The sequence below is a fragment of the Lagenorhynchus albirostris genome, chromosome 16 (genome assembly GCF_949774975.1).
Source record: "Lagenorhynchus albirostris chromosome 16, mLagAlb1.1, whole genome shotgun sequence".
NCBI classification, from domain to species: domain Eukaryota; kingdom Metazoa; phylum Chordata; class Mammalia; order Artiodactyla; family Delphinidae; genus Lagenorhynchus; species Lagenorhynchus albirostris.
Window position 1 is genome coordinate 66,325,647 of NC_083110.1, and position 22,394 is coordinate 66,348,040.

General features: G+C 41.5%; 1 protein-coding gene across 1 annotated transcript in view; it reads right to left on the minus strand.

Moving 5' to 3' along the window:
• Window positions 1-307: 307 nt before the first annotated feature.
• GPAM (glycerol-3-phosphate acyltransferase, mitochondrial) overlaps window positions 308-22,394 on the minus strand; it is a 127,578-nt gene continuing 105,491 nt past the window's right edge. The window contains exon 21 of the mRNA XM_060125998.1: window positions 308-405. Within this exon, the coding sequence (XP_059981981.1) occupies window positions 349-405 (57 nt within the window). The 3' untranslated portion in view covers window positions 308-348. The remainder of the gene's footprint in view (window positions 406-22,394) is intronic.

Consider the following 22,394-nt stretch of genomic DNA (forward strand, 5'->3'; position numbering starts at 1 on the left):
GCTTTGATACTACTCCCCTGCCCCCCAGAAAGTCCTACAGGTAATTAGAGACAGAACCAAGCCTTGAATGAGGGCTTTGCACCCCAGCATCAGTATTCTTTCCACTGCTCCATACCCAGAGGTTTGGCATCTAGGACTTTCCCTGAAGGTCATGACTTGTTCCTTTTGTTGGCAAATTATCTCCTTAGTACCAGAGGACACTATAAGAAACTAAGATGTCAGGTCAGTTTTGACACGTGTAGGTAACACCGGTTCTTCAGAATCCAGTTATCCATTAAGTTCCGACAAAGGGCCAAATATTTTTTTCCAGGCCCTGGGCATCCAGCAGAGGCAGATCAATTCCCTCCCTTAATGGAGTTTCCATTCTAGGAAGCAAGTAAGGAATAAGCCTCCTTTTTGGTGGACCTAGTAAAGGGGAAAGTTCATAATATTCAGACTAAACAGCATATCTGCAGTAGTTTCACTTATTTCATATACACTAACTTATATAGCGATTTCTATGTGCTCCACGCTGTTATAAGCACTTCACAAATAATAATCCATTTAATTATAACAAACCCTATGAAGCAGATGCTGTTGTCATCTTCATTTTAGAGATGAGGGCACTGAGGTATAGAGCAGTGAAGTAACCTGCCCAATGGCACATCTCTAAGGGGCAGGGCCAGCCTTTTAACCCAGGCAGTCTAGCTCTGGAAGCCATGCTCTCACCACTTTGCAGAGCTGCCTGTGGCAACTTAGGGTTGACCAGAAAGCATTCTGTACAGCACGGCTCCGGAGTAGCATCCCTGCCATTCACCACTGTTGCTGTCATCATAATTTGAACATGTATAGCACTTTATTTGATGTGATGGGAAATTGCTGTCATGGGTGATGCTGCCCAAGCTTGTGGCCAACAGCCCATCTTACATTGCTGTAAGTCAGGTGCTATACCCAAAACTCTCCGGGGAAACTCCAGTTTAATACTCACAAACACCACCTTGTTAGTAGACTAGCATTACTCCTATTTGAAAGATGGGAAAACTAGGAAGGTGACAGAGTAGGAAGACCCTGAGTTCACCTCCTCCAAACAAACACACCAAAACCACAACTACATATACAACAACTCTCTCTGAGAATGACCTGGAAAGACTAACAGAAGAGTTCTTCTACAGTTAAGGATATAAAGAAGAAACTACATCAAGACAGGTAGGAGGGGAAGAAAAGTGATCTAGCCCAGACCCACACCTCCAGTAGGTGACCAAAAGAGGAAGGGCACGTCACAAACTCAGAGCTCCTCCCTAAAGAGCAAGGGGTTTGAGCCACACATTGGGCACCCCAGCCATGGGGACTGGTATGAGGAAGATGGATCCCCTTAAGGGATTTTGAAAACCAGCAGGACTATGACCAGGAGAGCCAGGGGGCTGTAGGAAACCAAGACTCCACTCTTAAAAGGTGCACACACACACTTACCCACTCTGGGTTCCAGGGCAGAGGCAGCAGATTGAAAAGTGCCTGGCACTCTAGCCAGCCTGGGAAGGCTGCTGCAGCATGCGCCCCAGCCCATACCACACCCAGCTCCAACCACCCTGCCAAGCTGGCAGGCCCAAGCACGCCCCAAGAGGAGCCCCAGACCATGCTCACATTGGCTCCAGCACCCCCGCCAAAGCCATCAGGCTCATGAAGTTTGCATAGGGACACTCCTACACAGGGACACGCCTTCAAGACCAAGAGAGGTAACTCTATCCCCTAACTCATAGAGATAAACACAGAAAGCCAAACAAAATGAGAATATAGAGGAATATTTTCCAAATGAAACAACAAGATTAAACACTAGGGGTAAAAGAACCTTAATGAAATGAAGATAATTAATTTACCTGATAAAGAGTTTAACGAAATGGTTGTAAAAATGCTGATGAAACTGAGGAGAAGAGAGAAACACAGTGAGAATTTCAACAAAGAATTAGAAAATATAAAAAAGAACCAATCACAACTGAAGAAATAATAACTGAAATGAAAAATACACTAGAAAAAATTAACAGCAGATTAGGTGATATAGAAGAATGCATAAGCGACCTGGAAGACAAAATAGTGCAAATCACCCAATCAGAACAACAAAAAGAAAAAGGAATTTTTAAAAAATGAGGATAGTTTAAGGAATCTCTGGGACAATATCAGGCATACTAACATTTGCATTACAGGAGCCCTAGAAGGAGAAGAGAGAGAAAAGGGCAGAAAATGTATGTGGTGAAATAATAGCTGAAAAATTCCTTAACCTGGGAAAGGAAACATAACCAGTTCCAGTAAGTACAGAGAGTACCAGACAAGATGAACCCAAAGAGATCCACACCAAGACATATCATAATTAAAATGTTGAAAGTTAAAGATAAAGAGAGAATTTTAAAAGCAGCAAGAGAAAAACAGAGTCAACACAAGGGAAGGCTATCAGCTGATTTTTCAGCAGAAACTTTGGCGGTATAGCATGTCATATTATATTTAAAGTTCCGAAAGGAAGAAACCTACAACCAAGGATACTCTACCTGGGATGGTTATCATTCAGAATTGAAGTGTCCATCAAGAGACGAATGGATAAAGGAGATGCGGAGTATATATGTGTGTGTGCATACGTGTGTGTATATATATAGACACACACACACACACACACACACACAATGGAATATAAATCAGCCATAAACAAAGAATGAAATCTTGCCACTTGCAACAACATGGATGGATCTGGAGGATATCATGCTAAGTGACATAAGTCAGACAAAAAAGACAAATACTGCATGTTTTCACCTACATGTGATATCTAAAAAACTAACATACGGACAAATATAATAAAACAGACTCACAGATACAGAGGGAAAACTAGTAGTTGCCAGAGAGGAGGGTGGTGGGGAGATGAGCAAAATAGGTAAAGGGGATCGAGGTACACACTACCAGCCATAAAATAAATAAGTCACAGGGATGTAATGTACAGCACAGGGAATATAGCCAAAAATACTATAATAACTTTGCATGGTGCATTATCTATAAAAATATTGAAACGCTATGTTGTACACCTAAATCTAATATAATATTGTAAGTCAACTATACGCCAATGAAAAAAGATGGGGAACTGGGATTTAGGGAGCTAAGGCAGAGACTGTTAGTTGCCCTCCCATCCCCCATCCCCCACCCAACACACACAGCCAAATACCTTCTGTTTCTTCTTCTCTGGGAATATTTGTTTGGCTGGATACATGGCCTCCACTGCAGTACTCACAACCACGTGAGTAGATTCTAGATGGTGACTGTGAGCAGAAGTGATGGGTGTGACTTCTAGGTAATAAAATAAAGGACATATGCCCTTTTCCTCCTCTCTCCCTCTGCCTGTGGCTGAAATGTGAACATAACGGCTGTCATCTGTGACCATGCACATGAAGGCAGAGTTGACAAAGGAACAAAATGGAAGGAGCTTGTTCTCCAGTGTTGTCAGGCCACCGCAGCAGTCCTGGACCCCTCACCCAGACTGTTAGGTGAAAAACAATTTCAATGTCTACCTTGTTTAAGTCACTGAATTTGGGACCTCTGGTCCCAGCAGTCTAGCCTGTATTTTCAAAACTGAGTCCAAGGTCAGTCAGCTGTGAACTGTGGAAGTAGGACTTAAACCCAGGCTGTCTCAGATTTACCTTGACCTAGAAACCTTTCTGTCCCTTATAGCTACATCACACTGGACAGTTAGTTATAGTAATGGCATGACTTACCCCTCGGAGGGGAAGGGCACTCAGATTGCATGATGAGACATCCTTCCTTTCTAGCCCACTACACTCCGTCCTTTCCAACCTTGGCTCTCTCATGCTCAGCCCCTGCCATCTGCCGTGCTAGGAAAAGGGCAGTTCTCTAAGCCAATCCATATCTAGCCAAGGTCACTGGCAACTGTGAAGGGTTAAGAGCCTCTAGTAGGCTTGACTTCAAACACAACTGCGTCTTTCTTCAAGAACCTGAAATATCCCAAATGGATGAGATGTTTCTCATAGATCCTCATGGAAATTTGTAGGTTTTAATTTAGAGTTTGAACATCACTTATTAATATACAAGCAACACAAAATACAAGAAATAGTATGAAACACAGAAAACAAACTTAATGGTTACTGAAGTGGGGGGGAGAGATAAATTAGGAGGATGGGATTAAAACATACGCACTCTATATATAAAAAACAGACAACCAATAGGACCTACTGTATAGCACAGGGAACTATACTCAATATTTTGTAATACCTATAAAGGAAAAGAATCTGAAAAAGAATATATATATACATATATGACCCTGAATCACTGTGCTATATACCTGAAACCAACACAACATTGTAAATCAACTATACTTAAATTAAGAAAAAGAAATAGTATGCATGTAGCCATCACAAAATACTATTCAAATGTTAAAAATTGAAAAAAAAAAGACTGACAAATGGATAATAAAATGCTTGTGACACAATGTGAAGAGTTCAAAGGAACACTGTAGCAATGGCAGGGAGAACACAAAAGCACCAAATTCATGTGAGAGTGATGATTTAGTTTCTGCTAAACAACATGGCTCAACATATTAAATACAAATAAAACTGTAAACTCAATAAAATTCAAATAAAATAAAATGCAATCGTTTAATGTGATGGGGTTTTAAAGCTACCTTGGAGCCATAAAAGAGTTTATACAGAGTTTTATGTTTACATATAATTAAGTAACTTTGTAATAAAAATAAGCAGGGAGGTCATCAAGTCTGAGGAACCTAATATTTCGGGTAAACCATATAATACAGCAGCTGTGAACAATTACTAGAAAAGGTTTACAACCATTCTCATTGTTGCCTTGGAAATGTCTCTATCATATGGCCTACCCTTGGCCTTGGAACATCAATATCCTACTCTCTGAGACATTAGGCAGATAAACATCTGCCTTAGTGTTAAATGGAAGTATTCAAGTCACTGCTGTCAAACCACACATGGGCAGTGCCCATCTGTGGCTTTCACAGATTTTCTCGTTCCAAGTAATTTGACATGAGAATCAACATCTTGTTTCATCCTTTTCAGTTAGGTATGAAATTGTTTCCTCTGGTAATTAACATGTGGGACATAAAAGGAAATTAACTGATGACTCTAAAACATCGATTCCCCTCATTAAATCAATCCTCCTATCAGAAAGCATGCCATGGCCATTAGCTTGGGATTCATTTTTGCTGGTGCTCAATTACTCTGCTGGAATGGATTAGGCCAATTAAATGGATTCAAGGGCACCATCCTACCAAGCCTACAAATCTATGGTAATCAAATTTAAGTCACAGATTGGCTTTCTTGGCCTGGAACGAGTAAGAAATAAGGTGGAACAAGCACTACAAATGATACAGAAGTAGCTAGAATATTAGCTGAATCCAAAAGAGATATACTAACTTTCTTCTTAAGAGGATTTCTCTCTCATGTGTACACAATCCTTTAAAACTACAAACACTTAACTTTCTAAATCATCTCCATTTAAAAGACACTGCCACCCGTACCCTCCTCTGCCTACCCCTCCTCATATCCCCACTTCCTTTCAAGGGACCTCCACGGGGTTGGTATTGCCTGAGGGGCTGATCTCAGCAAAGCTCCCCAACCCTGCCATCTTCTGTCTGCTGCCAGACCCCCCAGCGCACCTCACCAGTCCCAAGAGGACTCTCAACAGTTCACTTATATGTCCTCCCACTGAACCGTAAATCCATGCAGGACTGGAAACATGTCTGGTTCACCAGTATGATAAGTCTTCATCAAATGTTAACTCAGTTATTTATTATATGATTCTCCCATCTTGGACCACCCTTCCACCCCTCCACCCCCCGCCCAAATCTCCACCTTCCCTGTCTGTCTGCGGGGCCTGGGAAGGTGGCGTTCCTCCTGCCATTGCACACTTTGGGCTTTCTTATGGGAAGCCCATGTTAAGTGGGATAGTGCTACATTACATGTTAAGTACTTCTGTGAGCTAGACCTGGGATCTAACCTCCCTTTATAAGATTCATTCTGTGCCAAAATGTGGTCAGGTATATGTATTAGTTTCCTAGGGCTGCTATAACAAAATACCACAAACTAGGTGAAAAAAAATTTTTTTTATTGTCTCACTTCTCACTGTTCTGGAGACCAGAATCCTGAAACTGACATGTCAGCATGGCCATGCTCCCTCCAAAGCCTCTAGGTGAGAACCTTCTTTGCCTCTTCCACTTTCTCATGGCTCCCAGCATTCCTTGGCTTGTGACAACCTAACTGCCGCTGTCTTCGCATGAGCTTCTTCCTTCTGTCTCTGAGCTCAATCTCCTTCTTGGTTCTCTTGTAAAGACACCAGTGGATCTAGGGCCCACCTTAATGCAGTATGACCTCATTTTATCTTGACTGCATCAGTACAGACCGTTTTCCAAATAAGATCACGTTCACAGGTAACAGAATTTAGGAGTTCAGCATATTTGGAGGTAAGGAGAGACACAGGTATAATAGCACCAAAAATCTAGTTTAGATATATTGCTTGTTAAATTAACTGTTCTAGGCTAGCCTGGGAACATAACCACTGTTCATAATATCGAAACTTCCAACACAGTTTGCCATTAGTGTAAACTTATTACCTGACTTTTAAAATGCAACACTGCAAATAATTAAGGATGTATACAAAGATATTCAACAGAGTATCATTTGTAACACTACAAAAAAATTGGGAAAATTCCAAATATTCAACAATATAGGCTTGGTTAAGTTGTGTTATAGTTGTACTATTGCATAACTATGTATATATATTTCTATATATACTGCTATTATATATTGTATAGCTATGTTATAGCTATACTATTGATTGCTATGCAACCAATAAAATGAGATGAAAATATGTTCATGATCTATTGCCATAAAAATCATGCACATACATATTTTATAACTAGGGATTTTTGAGCATACATTTATACAACTACATATATAGCTATATAATCTCCATGTAGCTATATATATGTGTGTATGTATGTATGTATATGCGTGTGTATATATATGTGTGTATGTATACATATACATACACACACACATATACACACATACATACATATATCTGCCCTTACTAGATTTCTAGTGTAGACAGTACCCAATTGCAAGCTGGTTTTAATATATTTTCTGAAAGCTGTATATAAAAGCAAACTGCTTGTTTTAAAAGCAATATATGTTCATTACCTAAAATATAAGCAAAAATAGAGAAGCAAAATATTAAAAACTTTAAGTACCCATGATTTTAACATCTAGAGCAGACAGCTGCCAGCACTGTAGTGTATATAAGCACAGAAAATGAAAAAATGACCTGGAAAAAAATACCCCAAACTAGGGCATGCTTAGGTGTATCTACTGGTAGAAGAGGTCACCGAGTCACCCCAAACAGTCAGTTATACTCAAGGACCTGGGAGAGGGGGACATTAAATAATTTAAGTTAAAGCACGATGCTTCAAAAAAACAAATGCAAGTTTATAACAAGAAGTGGAACTCATTCCCAAGGGAACAAATGCATTCAGTAAAAATGAAAAGTTTGAGAAGCACCGCACCGTCTTAACGTGGGTTGAAAAATCATGGGTGTTTTATAGTTTCTTCTTTTGGCTTCTTTGTGTTTGCTGTATTGTGTTGTTTTTTCTTTTTCCCCCTGAGATGAGTCAGAATCCCAGTTGTAGAAAAAATAATAGAATAATAACTCTACTTTCAAAAGTAACACAAAACGCCCTTCTCTTCCCCCTTCCACCGTTTGCAGATTGGCACTAGTGATGCTGAGGACAGTCATCAGTCAAGAATTCATCGTGAACCTGAACCTCACTCCCTGCAGCCCACCTGCTGTCTCCAGGCAGGAGTTCTGGTGCCTGTGGGTCTCCCCACACCAGCACCAGGAATCTGGTAGGGCTGGGCAGCCTCTTGTCCACCCAAATGCCATCAGGCTTAACCCATAGAATCCCATCAGACTGTCAGGAAATACAATGAAAATCGGCTGTTCCCCAGAAATCATATAATCATAACTGGATTTTAGCTCAGAGATTAGTCAAGCTCCTGAGAAGGCAAAAACATGTATTGAATGCGTACAATGTGCTCTGTCACTTCTTCTTTTCATTCTCACTACCCTGGTTTACATGTCACATCGTTCAGATGGGGAAATTGAAGCTCAGAGAGGTTAGGAAACCTGCCAACAGTCACACAGTGGCAGGGAGAAGATTCCCATCCAGGTATGTCTGACTCCTGACCTGGAGTCTCTCTGCTACCCCCATTGCTTTGTTCTGGAGATGACTATTTCCCTACCTGTCTTCTTTGCTCTCACCTGTCCTCTCTCCGCCCCTCTTCCTACTCATTCTAAAAACCGGCTTGTCCTTGCTTTCTTCCTAAGATGTTCTTTGCCAACATCTTTTAGGCAAATGTAGTTATTAGCAAAGATTTCCTCCTTCAGTGAAGTGAGGAGGCAGCTTCTAACCCCTTCACTGCTCTGATTTCCGATAAATGTTTCCTGTCTGTTCAAGACAAGACAAAAAGAAGAGACACCGATCTCCAGCGCGTGGCCTTCAAACCTCTGAAGTTCAGCCCAGGTAATCACCTCACCACTGGGGACTTTTCTACCCAACAATGACAAATTAACTTGCTTTTTAATTTTCCAATCCCATTCTATGTCAGTCCATTATTTTTTTCTTTGCCTTATTCTATCTTCAGAATATGTCTCCCGCCAATTTAATTTCTTTTAAAAAATGTTCATTTTTTAAATCTGCCCTGTAACTGTCGTCTGAAGACAGCAACCAATAATTGCACTCTTTAGTCACAGGAAATTTACTATTTAAAATAAGCTTCTGATCAGACAGGGTCCTCAGAACATTATGACTAATCTACAGACGATGTAATAGCAAAGATGGCAATGCTCTCATTTCTAAATGCTCTTTCATTAATAGGATTCATATCTCGGGTCCTTAATATTCTCAGCTCTACTTTACAGGCTGAACAAATACAGTTCTAAATCACGTTGAGGAAAGGAGCAGCCCTGGAAATTCGAGTCTGTTGGAAATAGGAGACCCTCATCAGGCAGCCCCATGATCCCAGGGCCCTACATTTCACTTCTGAATGCATTTCAGAAGGCATGGGCTTGCGCTCTTAGGAAAAGCCCATAGGTTGTTCATTTTTCCTTGCAGGAAAAATAAAGCCAGCCTCTTCTTTCTAACTTAATGCATTGTGGGCATAATAGAAAGAAAAAGTCAATAACAAGGCTGAAAAAAATAACTCCTGCTTAAACAGAAAGCAAGATATTTGTTCTAGCTCTTTTGAAAATATATTTATTTTTAAATCAGAGGTAAAAGAGAAAAAAAGAAAAAACCTGCAAAGGGGAACATAGGAAAAGTGGAAATGGCCATAAACTGGCCTATATGCCAAAGGTAGAGAAATTAGAGGCAAGGTAACGGGGGAGCATCTATGCTAATACTGAGTCCATCACCTGGATCTCCCCTGTAGCTCTCATACTCTCCCCTCCACGTATCTTTGGGAGCTGACAACTTCATGGGTGGCCACGATGTCTCTTTCCAGGGCTGCGCTAGAGCCACGGTACGCTGCAGCCATCCATGGCTCCCAACAGCCCACCGTTACATTTTTAGAAATTTGGGGAATTGATTGACATCAAATTGGTAGCTTGAAATCACCCATGGTGGAAGCATTTACAAAGAAAGTAGCAACTGTAACAAATCAGAACTTTTTCGCCCCAGAGAGCCAGTCCAGCTGTTAAATGTTCACCAGCACATCACTGCTTCTTTCTCAGTCTTCCTATAGGCTCACCTTGGAGATGTCCGGCTTGCTGAGCAACACCAAAGCACATTCACAATGAAGGAAGAAAAGCAGTCGCACCTTCCAGATGGATTCTACCAACTGAGATGCGAGACTATATTAACACCAGGGCCACGTCTAAAGGCTTTCTGGAGGGGTCAGGATAAAGCAGACCCACTCAGAAGACTACTCCTGGAAGCCAGAGTTTTTAGACCCCTCAGTCCTTGCCCTGCCCCTCTCTGCCTTGAAACACAGGGTTGACTCTCAACAGAGGAAGCATGTTCTGAGGTCCCAAGACATAACCCTTACCTGCTGGTGAGTTTTTTCACAGGTCCCATGCCCCAGAGACCCGGTTTTCCTGCCAAGTCTTCTCTGCACCCCCTGCCTCCTCGGGCCACTCACCAAGTGTCTCAGTCCCACCTATGACACATGCAGAGGTGCAGTCCCAACTAAGGAAGTGAGCAGCAAAGACCAACCTCTTTTGTCCACCACTGTACACCGCATACCTAGCACAGCGCTGGGTATTTAGTGGATGTGCAATACTTACTAAATGAATTACTGAACTCAGTAGGCAAAACTCTTCTAATCTACTCATTGTTGGCATCAGGGAATCTTGGTGAGGGGCAGTAACTTAAGAAATTCAAGACAAGACATCAAGAAACCTAGAATCTAGACTAACCAGTCTTGGCAATTGACTTGCTTATATAAGTAACATCTTTGGGCTTCCATCTCTTCATCTAGGAAATAGCACCTGGCTTCTAGCATTTTGATGCTGGCTCTATCACTTAACAGTGGACAGATCTTGGCAAATTGTTCAACCTTTCTGATCCTCAATTTCCCCATCTTTAAATGATGATAACACAACCTATGTTCTTTTAAACTATCATTGTGGGGATTGAAATATATGTGAAGTGTATAGAATATAGAATGACTTATAGCATATAGAATGAGCACTACACAAATTATTTTTTTAGCTTCCCTCCTTCTCTAGACTGAACAGGTCATGGTTCCACTGGACCCAGTCGTATGTCTCTCTGTGTAGGAAAAGGACAGGTGCTGGCTTCAAAATATTTCCCCAAATAGTGGCTTAGGACAGGTTGACATGGAAACTTATTTCTTTATTCCACTTCAAATATCACCAGTGAGAAGAATATAAGGATCTTCCTCTACACTTAAAAAGAAATTAAACTGAAGTTCAAAGTCTAGATCCCCACCTGACAGTCACTTGTATCAGTTAGGATGCCTTCAGCTACAAATAACAGAAAACCCAAATGAGCCTTGCTAAACAATAAAGGGATGTATTAACTCCATAATAAATGTCTGGTGGTAAGCCAGCACAGAGTTGGCTAACTTTGCACACAACACCATCATGCAACACCCAGATTTCTTGTCTCTTTCTATAGCAGGTTCTGCTGGAGACAGACTTGGGGCTAATTTCACTCTTGGTCCAAGATGGTGGCTGCAGTTCCACAAATCTTGAGTAGATATGATAATATTCAGTAGAGGAAAAAAGACCAGTTCTTCTGTACACATCTCTTTTGAAGAGCAAATACATTTCCCCAGGAGTCTCCCAGAGAAATTCCCCTTACGTCTCATTGACCAGAATTGGGTCCCAATGCCCAACCTTAAACCAATAATTGTCAAGAGAATGGAACCATTATTATTGGCTTAGACCAATCCAAATTTGTCCACATCCCTTAGGGGAGGATGGAACAAAACTGGAGCTCTGCCAACGTAAAACATGGGAATAACAGGTGCTGGATAGGCAACGTATATCATTTGATGAACCCTCCCCACTCCTACTACTCCCCCCCAACAGACACACACACACAAACACACACACAGACACACACACACACTGCAGCAAGGAAGATCCAAATCATGTGATAGCCTGACCTGGTATCATTATTACTAAAAAAAGCAGAGATGAAAGTAGTACTTGTTGAGCACCTACTACGTGCTGACCAGTATATGCTAAAGCAATTTACCAATCGAATTCCCATGGTAATCCTGTGAGACTGGTTGCCACTCCCATTTTATGGATGACAAAACTGAGTCATATACAGAGGCCAAAGCAGGCAGCCACTGAACGGTAGAATTGGATTTAAACTCAGATTTGACTGACTCCAAATAACATGATCTTTCCAGTTTACCAGGCTATCTCCTGAATGAGCAACCAGAAGTTATGAATACATCTTCTTTGGACTAACTGCTCTAGAAAGGGCAAGTGCTCAGCCCTAGCTCACTCGCCCGAGGCTCACTCTGAATTTTGCCAATAAATGGAGCTATTTTTACAGTAAAGGATAAGAAGCTTTGAAAGCCATATCCTGCTTCTGCTCCTTCTTCTCTGGTTGTTATTTCGGAGTTTTTTTCTATCCATGCCGTTTTTAATATATTCTTCTGTCTTGCTAATGATAGGAAACTTGCTGCTGCATGGTTCCATAAAACATTATCTCATTACTTCGTTTTGTCTCTTACTGTATTTTATAGCATTGAAAGTGGTGTACGACCCGTCAGAATGGCCATCATCAAAAAATCTACAAACAGTAAATGCTGGAGAGGGGATGGAGAAAAGGGAACCCTCTTGCACTGTTGGTGGGAATGTAAATTGATGCAGCCACTATGGAGAACAGTATGGAGGTTCCTTAAAAAACTAAAAATAGAACTATAACTACCATACAACTCAGCAATCCCACTACTGGGCATATACCCTGAGAAAACCATAATTCAAAAAGAGTCATGTACCACAATGTTCATTGCAGCTCTATTTACAATAGCCAGGACATGGAAGCAACCTAAGTGTCCAACAACAGATGAATGGATAAAGAAGATGTGGCACATAGATACAATGGAATATTACTCAGCCATAAAAAGAAACAAAATTGAGTTATTTGTAGTGAGGTGGATGGATCTAGAGTCTGTCATACAGAGTGAAGTAAGTCAGAAAGAGAAAACCAAATACCGTATGCTAACACATATATATGGAATCAAAAAAAAAAAAAGGTTCTGAAAAACCTAGGGGCAGGACAGGAATAAAGATGCAGACATAGAGAATGGACTTGAGGACAAGGAAAGGGGGAAGGGTAAGCTGGGACGAAGTGAGAGAGTGGTATGGACATATACACACTACCAAATGTAAAATAGATAGCTAGTGGGAAGCAGCCGCATAGCACAGGGAGATCAGCTCGGTGCTTTGTGACCACACAGAGGGGTGGGATAGGGAGGGTGGAAGGGAGACGCAAGAGGGAGGAGATATGGGGATATATGTGTATGTATAACTGATTCACTTTGTTATAAAGCAGAAATACACCATTGTAAAGCAATTATACTCCAATAAGGATGTTAAAAAAAGTGGTGTATGATAAAAGTTAATTTCATTAAATTAATGGAGAGTGTCATGACTGCTGGGTTATGACTCGGATGCATTTATAGAGGGGGTTGTATGCATCACAGCTTGTCATTTATTTTGCCATTTTCCGCCCACTTGCACGCACCATCCTTCCCCAGGAGGGATGAAGTTATTCTAAATATCATGCTTTGGAGAAATATATTGCCACCAGCAACCTAGAAAATCCAAAATGCAAAACATGATTTTCTATGGCCAATCAACAAATTGCAGAGCCAATCCATTTATCTCCACCATCCTCCTAAGAGACACAAATACTATAGCTGAATACATCATGTTGTAATTCCTAACAGTGCATAAGATTACCCATGTGAATGAGCAGCTCTCTCCTAGCCCTTCAGTTTACAGTAAAAATATTTTCTAAAGTTGTTAACCACTTCAAAGTGTCCACTTCCCCTTTCCCTACAAAGTCTCCTCATTCTTCCAGGCCTTTCTCAAGTGCTACCTTTTATAAGAAATCTTCTCCATAGATTCAAGTTCACAGAACTCTCTTATCTCTAAGTTCATTTATTCACCGGTTCACCAAATACTTGTTGAGCAATGAGATATGCACAGCTCTGTTCTAGGCACTGGAGATCCCATGGAGAGAAAAACAGGCTGGTCCCTCCCCTCCTGGAGCACATTGTATCTGTACCACATGGCTCACCACCCAAGTAATGGCTCCCCCTAACCTACACACACACACACACACACACACAAAAATCCCTGAGAAAGAACCTGCTGCTCTATGAGTTTAATATAGTCTAAAACTTGTAATACTCATCTTATTTTAGCATCTATAAATGAAATCAGTATTCCTGCATTAGGGAATGCTGGTAGCCCTGTAAGGCTGCTCTAGATATCTGCTCTCCATTTTGGAATTTTTCCAGATGACCTCCCATTGGCTCCTTCAGTTAGTTCTTGGTCTCAGCTTTCCTGGATCCCCCAACTCTCTGCTTTGGCTTCATAACACAACTCCAACTCAGGTCAAATATTCACTGAGTACCTGCTATGCATCAGGCACTGTGCTTAGTGTTCTACATACACATTGTCTACTTTTCACAACCTGCAACGGTGATGATGCTCTTTCTGTTTTCCAGAGGAGGAAACTGCGGCTCATCCCATTTAGGAACTTATTCCCAGGTCAGCCCACTCACGGGTAACAGCACCAAGACTGAACCCATATCTGTGATGCTGGGATTCTATTATTCCATATAACCTCAATCTCTGCCTACTTATTCACAGGCAAAATGAGAAAAAGAATCCCCACTACACCCTTCTCATAAGGTTGTCATAATTATCAAGTGAGATTATTGCATTTAAGTGGTGCTAGTAACGCATCTCTCCTGCCTTCTGAGTTCTAACGGGTAGGGATAGATATCCAAAGGCAAACGGAGATCAGTGGATCAGCACTGTCAACCATCCTCTGATAATGAGGGTCCCGTAGTAAAGAAGCATTGGAAAATATTGCTTGGACCCAAGGCCAAGATGGGAAGTTCTTACTAATATCCCTCCCCAAATTTAGGCTAGGTATCTGCCTGTGGTAAAGTCAACTCTGCAAATAAACTCTGAGTACATGTCAAAGGCCAGATCAGCCCGCGTCTAAAACCCAGACCCCAACAATATCAGAACCCAAGAAAATTCGAGATAGACCTTTATTCCCTTTTCACTGCAGAGACTATACACTCTGAAGGAAAATGTGATCCAACAGAAATCATGTTCTCTACAGTCAACCTGACACTCACTCTCCCTTCAGGAAAGTGAGTGGGGAGTGGAGAAAATGTCCCCTCCGGCATTTTCCTGGCATTTGGAGGGAAGCAGAAATCTCCTCCAGCAGAATCATGAGAAGAGAAAATCCGAGTTCCTCACAATAAAGATATTATAAGATGGAAAGCACGATACAAATGTTGAGGTTGTCATTTCCATATCACTTTTTCATTACTTTTCCTACTGCACTCTACACGCTTTTATATTACATTGCTAGATAACTTGTTATTTTTTATCTGACTCTCCTATCAGACTAAATTCCTTCATAGAAGTTCATTTTTCAATTTAATCTGAAATACCCATGTCTAGTACCATGCCTAGTGTGTAGTAGGCATGAAATAAATATCTGTTCAATCAATAAATGAATGGATTTCATTGCTATATAAACACTGAAACGCCATGGAATGGAGGGTCTTCCAATTACAAAGCATATTCCTATCGATGCATCATTTTGCATTTTTTAATCTTCTCTATTTAACCTGTCTGCTAACAGTTTAAACTAGATCTGTAACTGTATCTTTCAATCATTTTGTAATTCCCTATCGATGTGATGGGTTCATGTTTCACAAAACTGGCTTCATACATTTACTATTAGTTTTATGATGCCCTATTCAACACAGAAAAAGAATTTAAGAGAGCATACAATATAGGAAAATAAAAATAAATTTAAAAATAAGTAAGAAAAATGAGGCAAAGCCACCAACAAATTTTTCCCTTTCTTATAATGTTCTCGTCTCAAGTGCTCATCTGTCCACCTTCGTGTCAAGATGGCACGGCGAACAACTTTTCAAGAAGAATGTTTCACAGTTTATTCATACACTACCCAATAACTCCCCCCAAATCAACTCAGACTATGTTGACAGAGGATGGTAGTAAGTAAGAGAACACGATTCAGCCTTGGTGGCTATTAGCAAGTCTAGCAGACTTCGCAGGGATTCTCTGAAGACACCAGACAGAGATCTACTTAAAAATAAATCGACTTCTAGTCTGAAAGCATTAAAAAAAAATGAGGAGGAGACAAAGGTCAAGGCTGAAGTGGGTCAATAAAGCACTGTTCCCTCTTCCTTTAAGAAGCACTCCCCGCTCCATGTTTTGACTGAAGAACAGTTCTCTTGGCAGTTATTAATCGGCTAAGAAAGCCTGTGTTCTTTTGCTTACAGGCCCAGAACTGGAACTCAGGATGAGACTACTTAGATCACACTCCAGTGGGCAATCCTAGTGGAGAAATCTGGAAACATTAGAGAAGCCAGATGGGGCATTTAACTCAAAGAGAGGCCTGAGTACATACGTGGCTGGTGACTGCTTCAGACTGCTGTCATAGTAAATGAAGGAGAGGGCAAAAAGAATCAAATCAAATGGAATCTTTTCAACTTTTTAAAAAACTTCCTAACAGTTGACTGAGGACAAGGTATCCCTGGGGCATAGAAAAAGCCATAGAAAATTTGGGAATCTGCTTGCTTATGCCCGTACTTTGTGGAAAATAAGAAAAGGCAATCCAGCTTCAGCCAGGACAATGACGTCAGCACACTTAGGAAGCCCTGCCCTGTGAATTACCTTCTGAAACACTGAGTAAACACATGTCTGTTCAAAGGAGCGAGGGCAGGGGCAGGGAGGGGGGGATTACATTTATCATCTTCTGTTCACAGAACACTCTACCTTATCCAGCTGCGGTACTTCTTTACAACAATCCGACAGCATCTAAAGCAGAGGTCCATTCAACTAATTAGATCAGTGGCCTTAACCAAAACAAGGAACTCAATCACTGTAATGGAAAATACACTGATCCAGGGCCAGAAGTCCTGGGTTCCAAGTCCACTTACTAATGTGTAACTCTGGCAGATCAGTGAATGTCTTCGAATCTAGTTTCTTCATCTTTTAAATCAATTAAACATTTCTACCTACCTCCAAAACCATGGCGAAGATCAAATAAGATGGTGTATGGCAATGGTTCTCAACTGGGGCTATTTTGCCCTCTGGGGGGCATCTGACAATGTCTGGCGACATTTTTGGTTGTCACAACTGTGGTTGGAGAGGCCAGGGATGCTGTTAAACATCCTACAACGCACCAAACAGCCACAACCACAAAGAATTATTCAGCCCCAAAATGTCAGTAAGTATCAAAAAACCCTGACATATGTGAAAAGCTATAAAGGCATAATTTTATTGGTTAGGAATGCATTAAGCCACAAGTAATAGAAGTGGATTAAATTGTGAAAGATTTGTTTTTATCACATAATAAATAGTTAGGCTATATGCAGGCCACTGTTCAAGAGAGTCATCAAAGACTCCAGTCATGTCTATATTCCTGGTTTTTGCCCACATGGTTGTGAAATGGCTGTTACACCTCAAGTCATTGCATCCACATTCAAGACAGGAACAGGAGTAAGGCAGTTGCTGGAGGGATCTGAGCCTATACTGAGAAATCAGCAAGAAGCTTCAGCTCCTTAGCCAGAATTTTATCACCCTTAGGTGATAATTTTATCTCCCTTAGGTAGACCCAAGGGAGTCTGCCCAATTAATTATTGGGCAGCAACTAAAACTGTCTGCCACAGAAATTATAACCTCCATCATCATCATCATCATGGAGATCCATGATAAAGAGGTGGTTGAAAGACCAGACTCTGCTCAGGCAGATGTAGGTTCATATTCCTACTCTCACCACTTCCTATCTGTGCACTAGTGAGTTGTTAATTTCCAAGCCCTGGCTGCTTCGTCTAGAAACTAGAGGTAACAAAAATACATACATGAATGGAGTGTTTTGAAGATTTAATGAATAATATAAAATGTTTTCATTCACTGAATGCTGGGCATTTGATAAATGCTATATATCATCATCATGATTTCAGCACAGTGACTCTGAGGTACCACATCACTGTCTAATTTCCAGCCCCTCACTGTACTCTGACCGGAGGCACCTGGCCTTGTCTTCCCTCTGAATTGTGGAGACCCAACATGCAAGTCATAAAATAAATTCGTAGAAGGAGGCAATACTTCAGTTCTTGATTCACAGAAATCAATATACAAATGACATCATTGTTACAGAGGTCAGTCTTGATACTTGCCTGACTTAGCAGTCTGATCCATCAAACGTACTTTCTGGGTTTGCAAAAACGTCACTGCAGGGATATTGTTAGGGATATTGTTATCTAATAGCTTAGCTAAGAGAGGCTCTTCGTGTTTCATTGTTAGCACTTCAGTATTTGTTCACCAAATCATTTTTCATCAGAGCATTTGGACTGATTAACATTTAGTTTATTTAGAACTGAAACTAACTAGAAGTCGCTAACTAGAATTTTTACAAAACCAACCCCAAGTTGCATCAGCACTGGGAGCCCGCAGCATCGGAAGACTAAGTTTGGAATGTGTGCAAAAGCTGGGCGGCATCACTTTGATCTTTCAAAAACATGCTGGAAGAACAATCTTTCCAAGATATGACTCCCTCTCGCAAAAGCCTATAATGACTCCCGATTGTCCAGAAGACCAAGCAACTCTGGACCAAGCTCGTCTGCCTGGCTTCATACGCCCTGGTCCTACCCCATCCACCATGAATACTCACAGGAGCTGGGGCCAAGTAACTAGAGCTCTGATTTCCTTTGTTCTTTTGCGTTCCCGTCAGTGTGTCCTGCATTAAGGGGTGTATCTTTTGTACTAATTCCCCAGCTGATCCCCCAATGTCATTTCCCATTACCCTACTCCCAGCATGTTCTCCAATCACTCAAATCCCTTGCCTCGTTCTCTGCACAGCCCTGTAGATTCCTGCCTTCATGCCTTTACTTCCATAGCTACCCCTGCCTTGAACGCCCTTTCCTTTCTCTCTAACTCCTATTTCCTACCAATTTATCAAGACCCAGCAAGAGGTCCGCTTGGCTCCAGAGTTAACTTCCATTACTCCATTTCCCTCTCATTAATCCCTTTCTTCCCTGACCTCTCATAGCCCCAGAAGCTGCAATACATGATCTACCACTTGATGTCGTGCCAACTCATCAGGTTGTTTAATTGTTTCAGCACACATGTTCTGTCTGCAATTGGACTGTGAAGGCTTCAAGGCCACGGCCCAGGTAGCCTACACCTTTGCTAGCCCCAGAGGGAGAAGCACGGTCTGCATTGTGGGCATTCAAATATTTCCTCCTCCAGGGCTAACCTAGGAAATCAAATCAACAAATACTGTGCACCTGCTGGAAGCAAACCCTCCTCCCTCACCATTTCCAGCTCCTTGTTTACATAAAACATCACAGGTGAAAATCCAAATGAGACCCAGATTAGAAAATCTTGGCTAATATTAACGCTCATGAATATTTAGTAAGAGTCGCTTATTAACTAGGGCTAGAGGGGTCTCCCTTACAATCACAGGGCTCTGATAACTGCTGGTATTTAATTGTGCTCGTCCAATAGTAACTAAGCTGCAGGGGTTTGTGAGCTGAGAAGCGCAATATGGTTTAGAGTAATGGTTTTAAAACCAAGCCTCACGCAAGGCTTAGGTCCTTCCAAGGCAATTTAGAGACAGCCGGGGGGGGGGGGGAGCAAGGGGAGACTAGCAGGTGGTCACCTGATCCACCACACCCAGTTCAACCAGGGCAGCTCTCTTCTGACAGCTTCATAGACTGGCCTTTGTTTGAGAAAAAGCTTTTGTTATTAAAATGTTTTTAAATAAAACCACTATAGACATAAGACTGCTTGGAATCAAGGGACAAGATATTTCCCAGACTCAGCCAATTATTGCGGGAAACTAGACATCCTCTAATTTTTCTGAACCTTCAGGTATAAGTATGGCTCACACCAAACACACTGGGTTGTTGGGACGACTAAATGAGGCAACACGTGTGAAAGCCCAAGGCACAGAGTAGCCACTTAAAACACGTTACATAAGTGGGGAGCAGCTTCATCAAGGGTGTGGACATTAGCCGAAACTCTGGTCTTCAGTGTCTCTAGACCCGGCAGGTAACAAGAGCCCCTGTAAGTCCAGCTCAGAGCAGGGCACACTGTGGTCAGGCTCACCTGGCAACACTTCCAACCTCCAGATACCCTGGGCCAGAAATACCCTGCCATTGTCAGGTCTCCATATTATGTTTTCACGGCAACTCTGTCCTTTCCCTCACTGTGTATCAATAGAAAGTAATTGTTTGTGCAATTGTTTGTTTAATGCCTATCTCTCTCGAGATTGTAAGCCCACATCTGTCTTATTCAGGGCCAGATCTCAGCATCCCACACATACCTCGCATTCAATATCCCTGAATATGACTTGCTGAATAAATTACTGAATCATTCAAGTCAGGACATCTCCATCTGGGCACTGGGAATCTAAAACAAATATATAAAATAGGATTCCCCGACATTAAGGGACTCTCCAGGTCCTGAGGATGACACAGATGGATACAGATGTTACTGTTATAATCTATCTCATCCAGAGAAATAAAATTCGATTACTATCTATATATGTTATTGCATTAACTGAAAAACAGCTGGACTGATAACCCACAAGTTTGGAGGACATGTTGAGAACAGTTAGCTTTAGAACACAGGCTACACCTATACATGGAATTCACTCTAAATTTCACAGCTATAACTGAGATTCAGTTAAAGCACTATTCATCAAGAAATATAAGCTATAAGTATTAAGTTGCTGTGGAAAGGAAATATACCAAATAAAGTTCACATGAGTACATCCCCCAAATTGCAGATGGTGATTTATAACTGAGCTGCTTCTCACAAGGGCAACTCTGTAAGCTAAATCATGTTGATTCCTATCAGGAATTGGCTATTTCACGATGGTGAGTCCTTCTCAAGCAAGGTTAGATATCAGAACTAATGATGATTCTTACTCATAGTCACAAATGAGCACCACCTATCTCTAATTCTCAGAACACCCTTCCAGGCTGGGTATTATTGTGCCTATTATACAAATGAGTTAAATCAGGATCTCAGAGGTTAATTGTCCAAAATGACAACCACATCAGCACAGCTGGGATTTGAGCCCCAAAGTCTGTGACTCAAAGCTCATGGTCTTGGTATACGGTCATCCTTGTTCCTGGAAGAGGAGGAAACTGGGACCTGAGACTTCACAGCCTTGCCCCAGACACATCCCAGGCACTGGAGCATCACCAATGAGAATTTCCTACAATAAGTAGGAAACAGATTCTCCAGGAGTAAAGCCTTGCCAGGGAGGGAGCTCAGGCATCTCTACTCCTGGTCCAAAGCACATTCCTCTCTCTCCTTCCCTCCTTTCTCCCCTCCCTCCCCAGAAGCAACCACTATCCCGAATTGTGTGCAAAGCATTCCCGTGCTTTCCTTTTTAAGTTTTCCCACTTATATTTGCCAAGAAATCTACACTTTAACCGATGGAAGCCTTGACAAAGTTTATGCAAAAGGAAAAGTATGGCCCAGAAAGTGGTTTAAGCAGAGTGGCCACGACTGTCACAGTTAAAACATATGTAAAATAATCATTCGGCCACATTCTGGTCACAGTAAGGAGGAGGGTGGGGGAGGGAGGGAGGGCAGGGAACTGATGATGCCTCGCATGTTGGTCCTCTTCTAGTAAGTTCCTTCTGATGGTTTATCGCCTTACCTATTTCTCCTTCCAGGGAAATGCAAAGATAGGACAGCTAACGCCTAGCGTTATTTGTTTACATTTTATATTGAAAAGATATTCCCATGTTTACATACTCATAAATTTTTCCCTAACAAACCAGAAACATTTCTAAAAATTCAAAATTCTTCATTGTTCCATGACCTGCAGACAAAACTCAGAAGTGCTTCTTTACCCCTCCTCTGTCCCTCCCATCCCTTCCTATGATGCCTTTGACCCCACTCTTGGCGCCCAGAAAGTCTTTAATCCCCCAAGATCCTGACTGATCCTCTATGACCTTTTTCTTTATTTACATCCTTGGTTGGCCTCCTCCCGCATGATCTTACTCCAGAACCTCCTTTTGTTCACTATGGTGGACTCAGATCAGATCAGATCGCTCCTTTTCTTCCACTGAACAGATACGCCCCCTCTCCCCCTGCCCTAAAGCTGTTTATAATATTTTACCTAGAAGTCTGACTAATGGAAAACACTGCACACAACATCTCCATGCAACCCCTCCATTTTCCTCTTTCTGCAGTCTCAATATTTTTTTCTAATAACAACATTGCTCTAACCCATAAAATTTCATTTTGTGGGTCTACCTCTCTTTTGACATTCTGTCATTTCTTGTGGTCATCAGAGGTACTGGCTCAACTTCCAAATGCAAATAGAAATAAACATGTTCCATGATAAGTCACAATTTACACAACCAATAAATCAAACGGCAATTGTTCTTTGTGGGAAGATACTATATCAAAGTTTCTTTTACACATTTGACTAAGTGCCTTCAGCAACTAGTAGAGTCCTACACATAGTAGGTGATTCCCAGACTAGAACAGTCTTACCACAAGTGTGCACACACACACATGCCCACACATGTGCACACACATGCACCCTT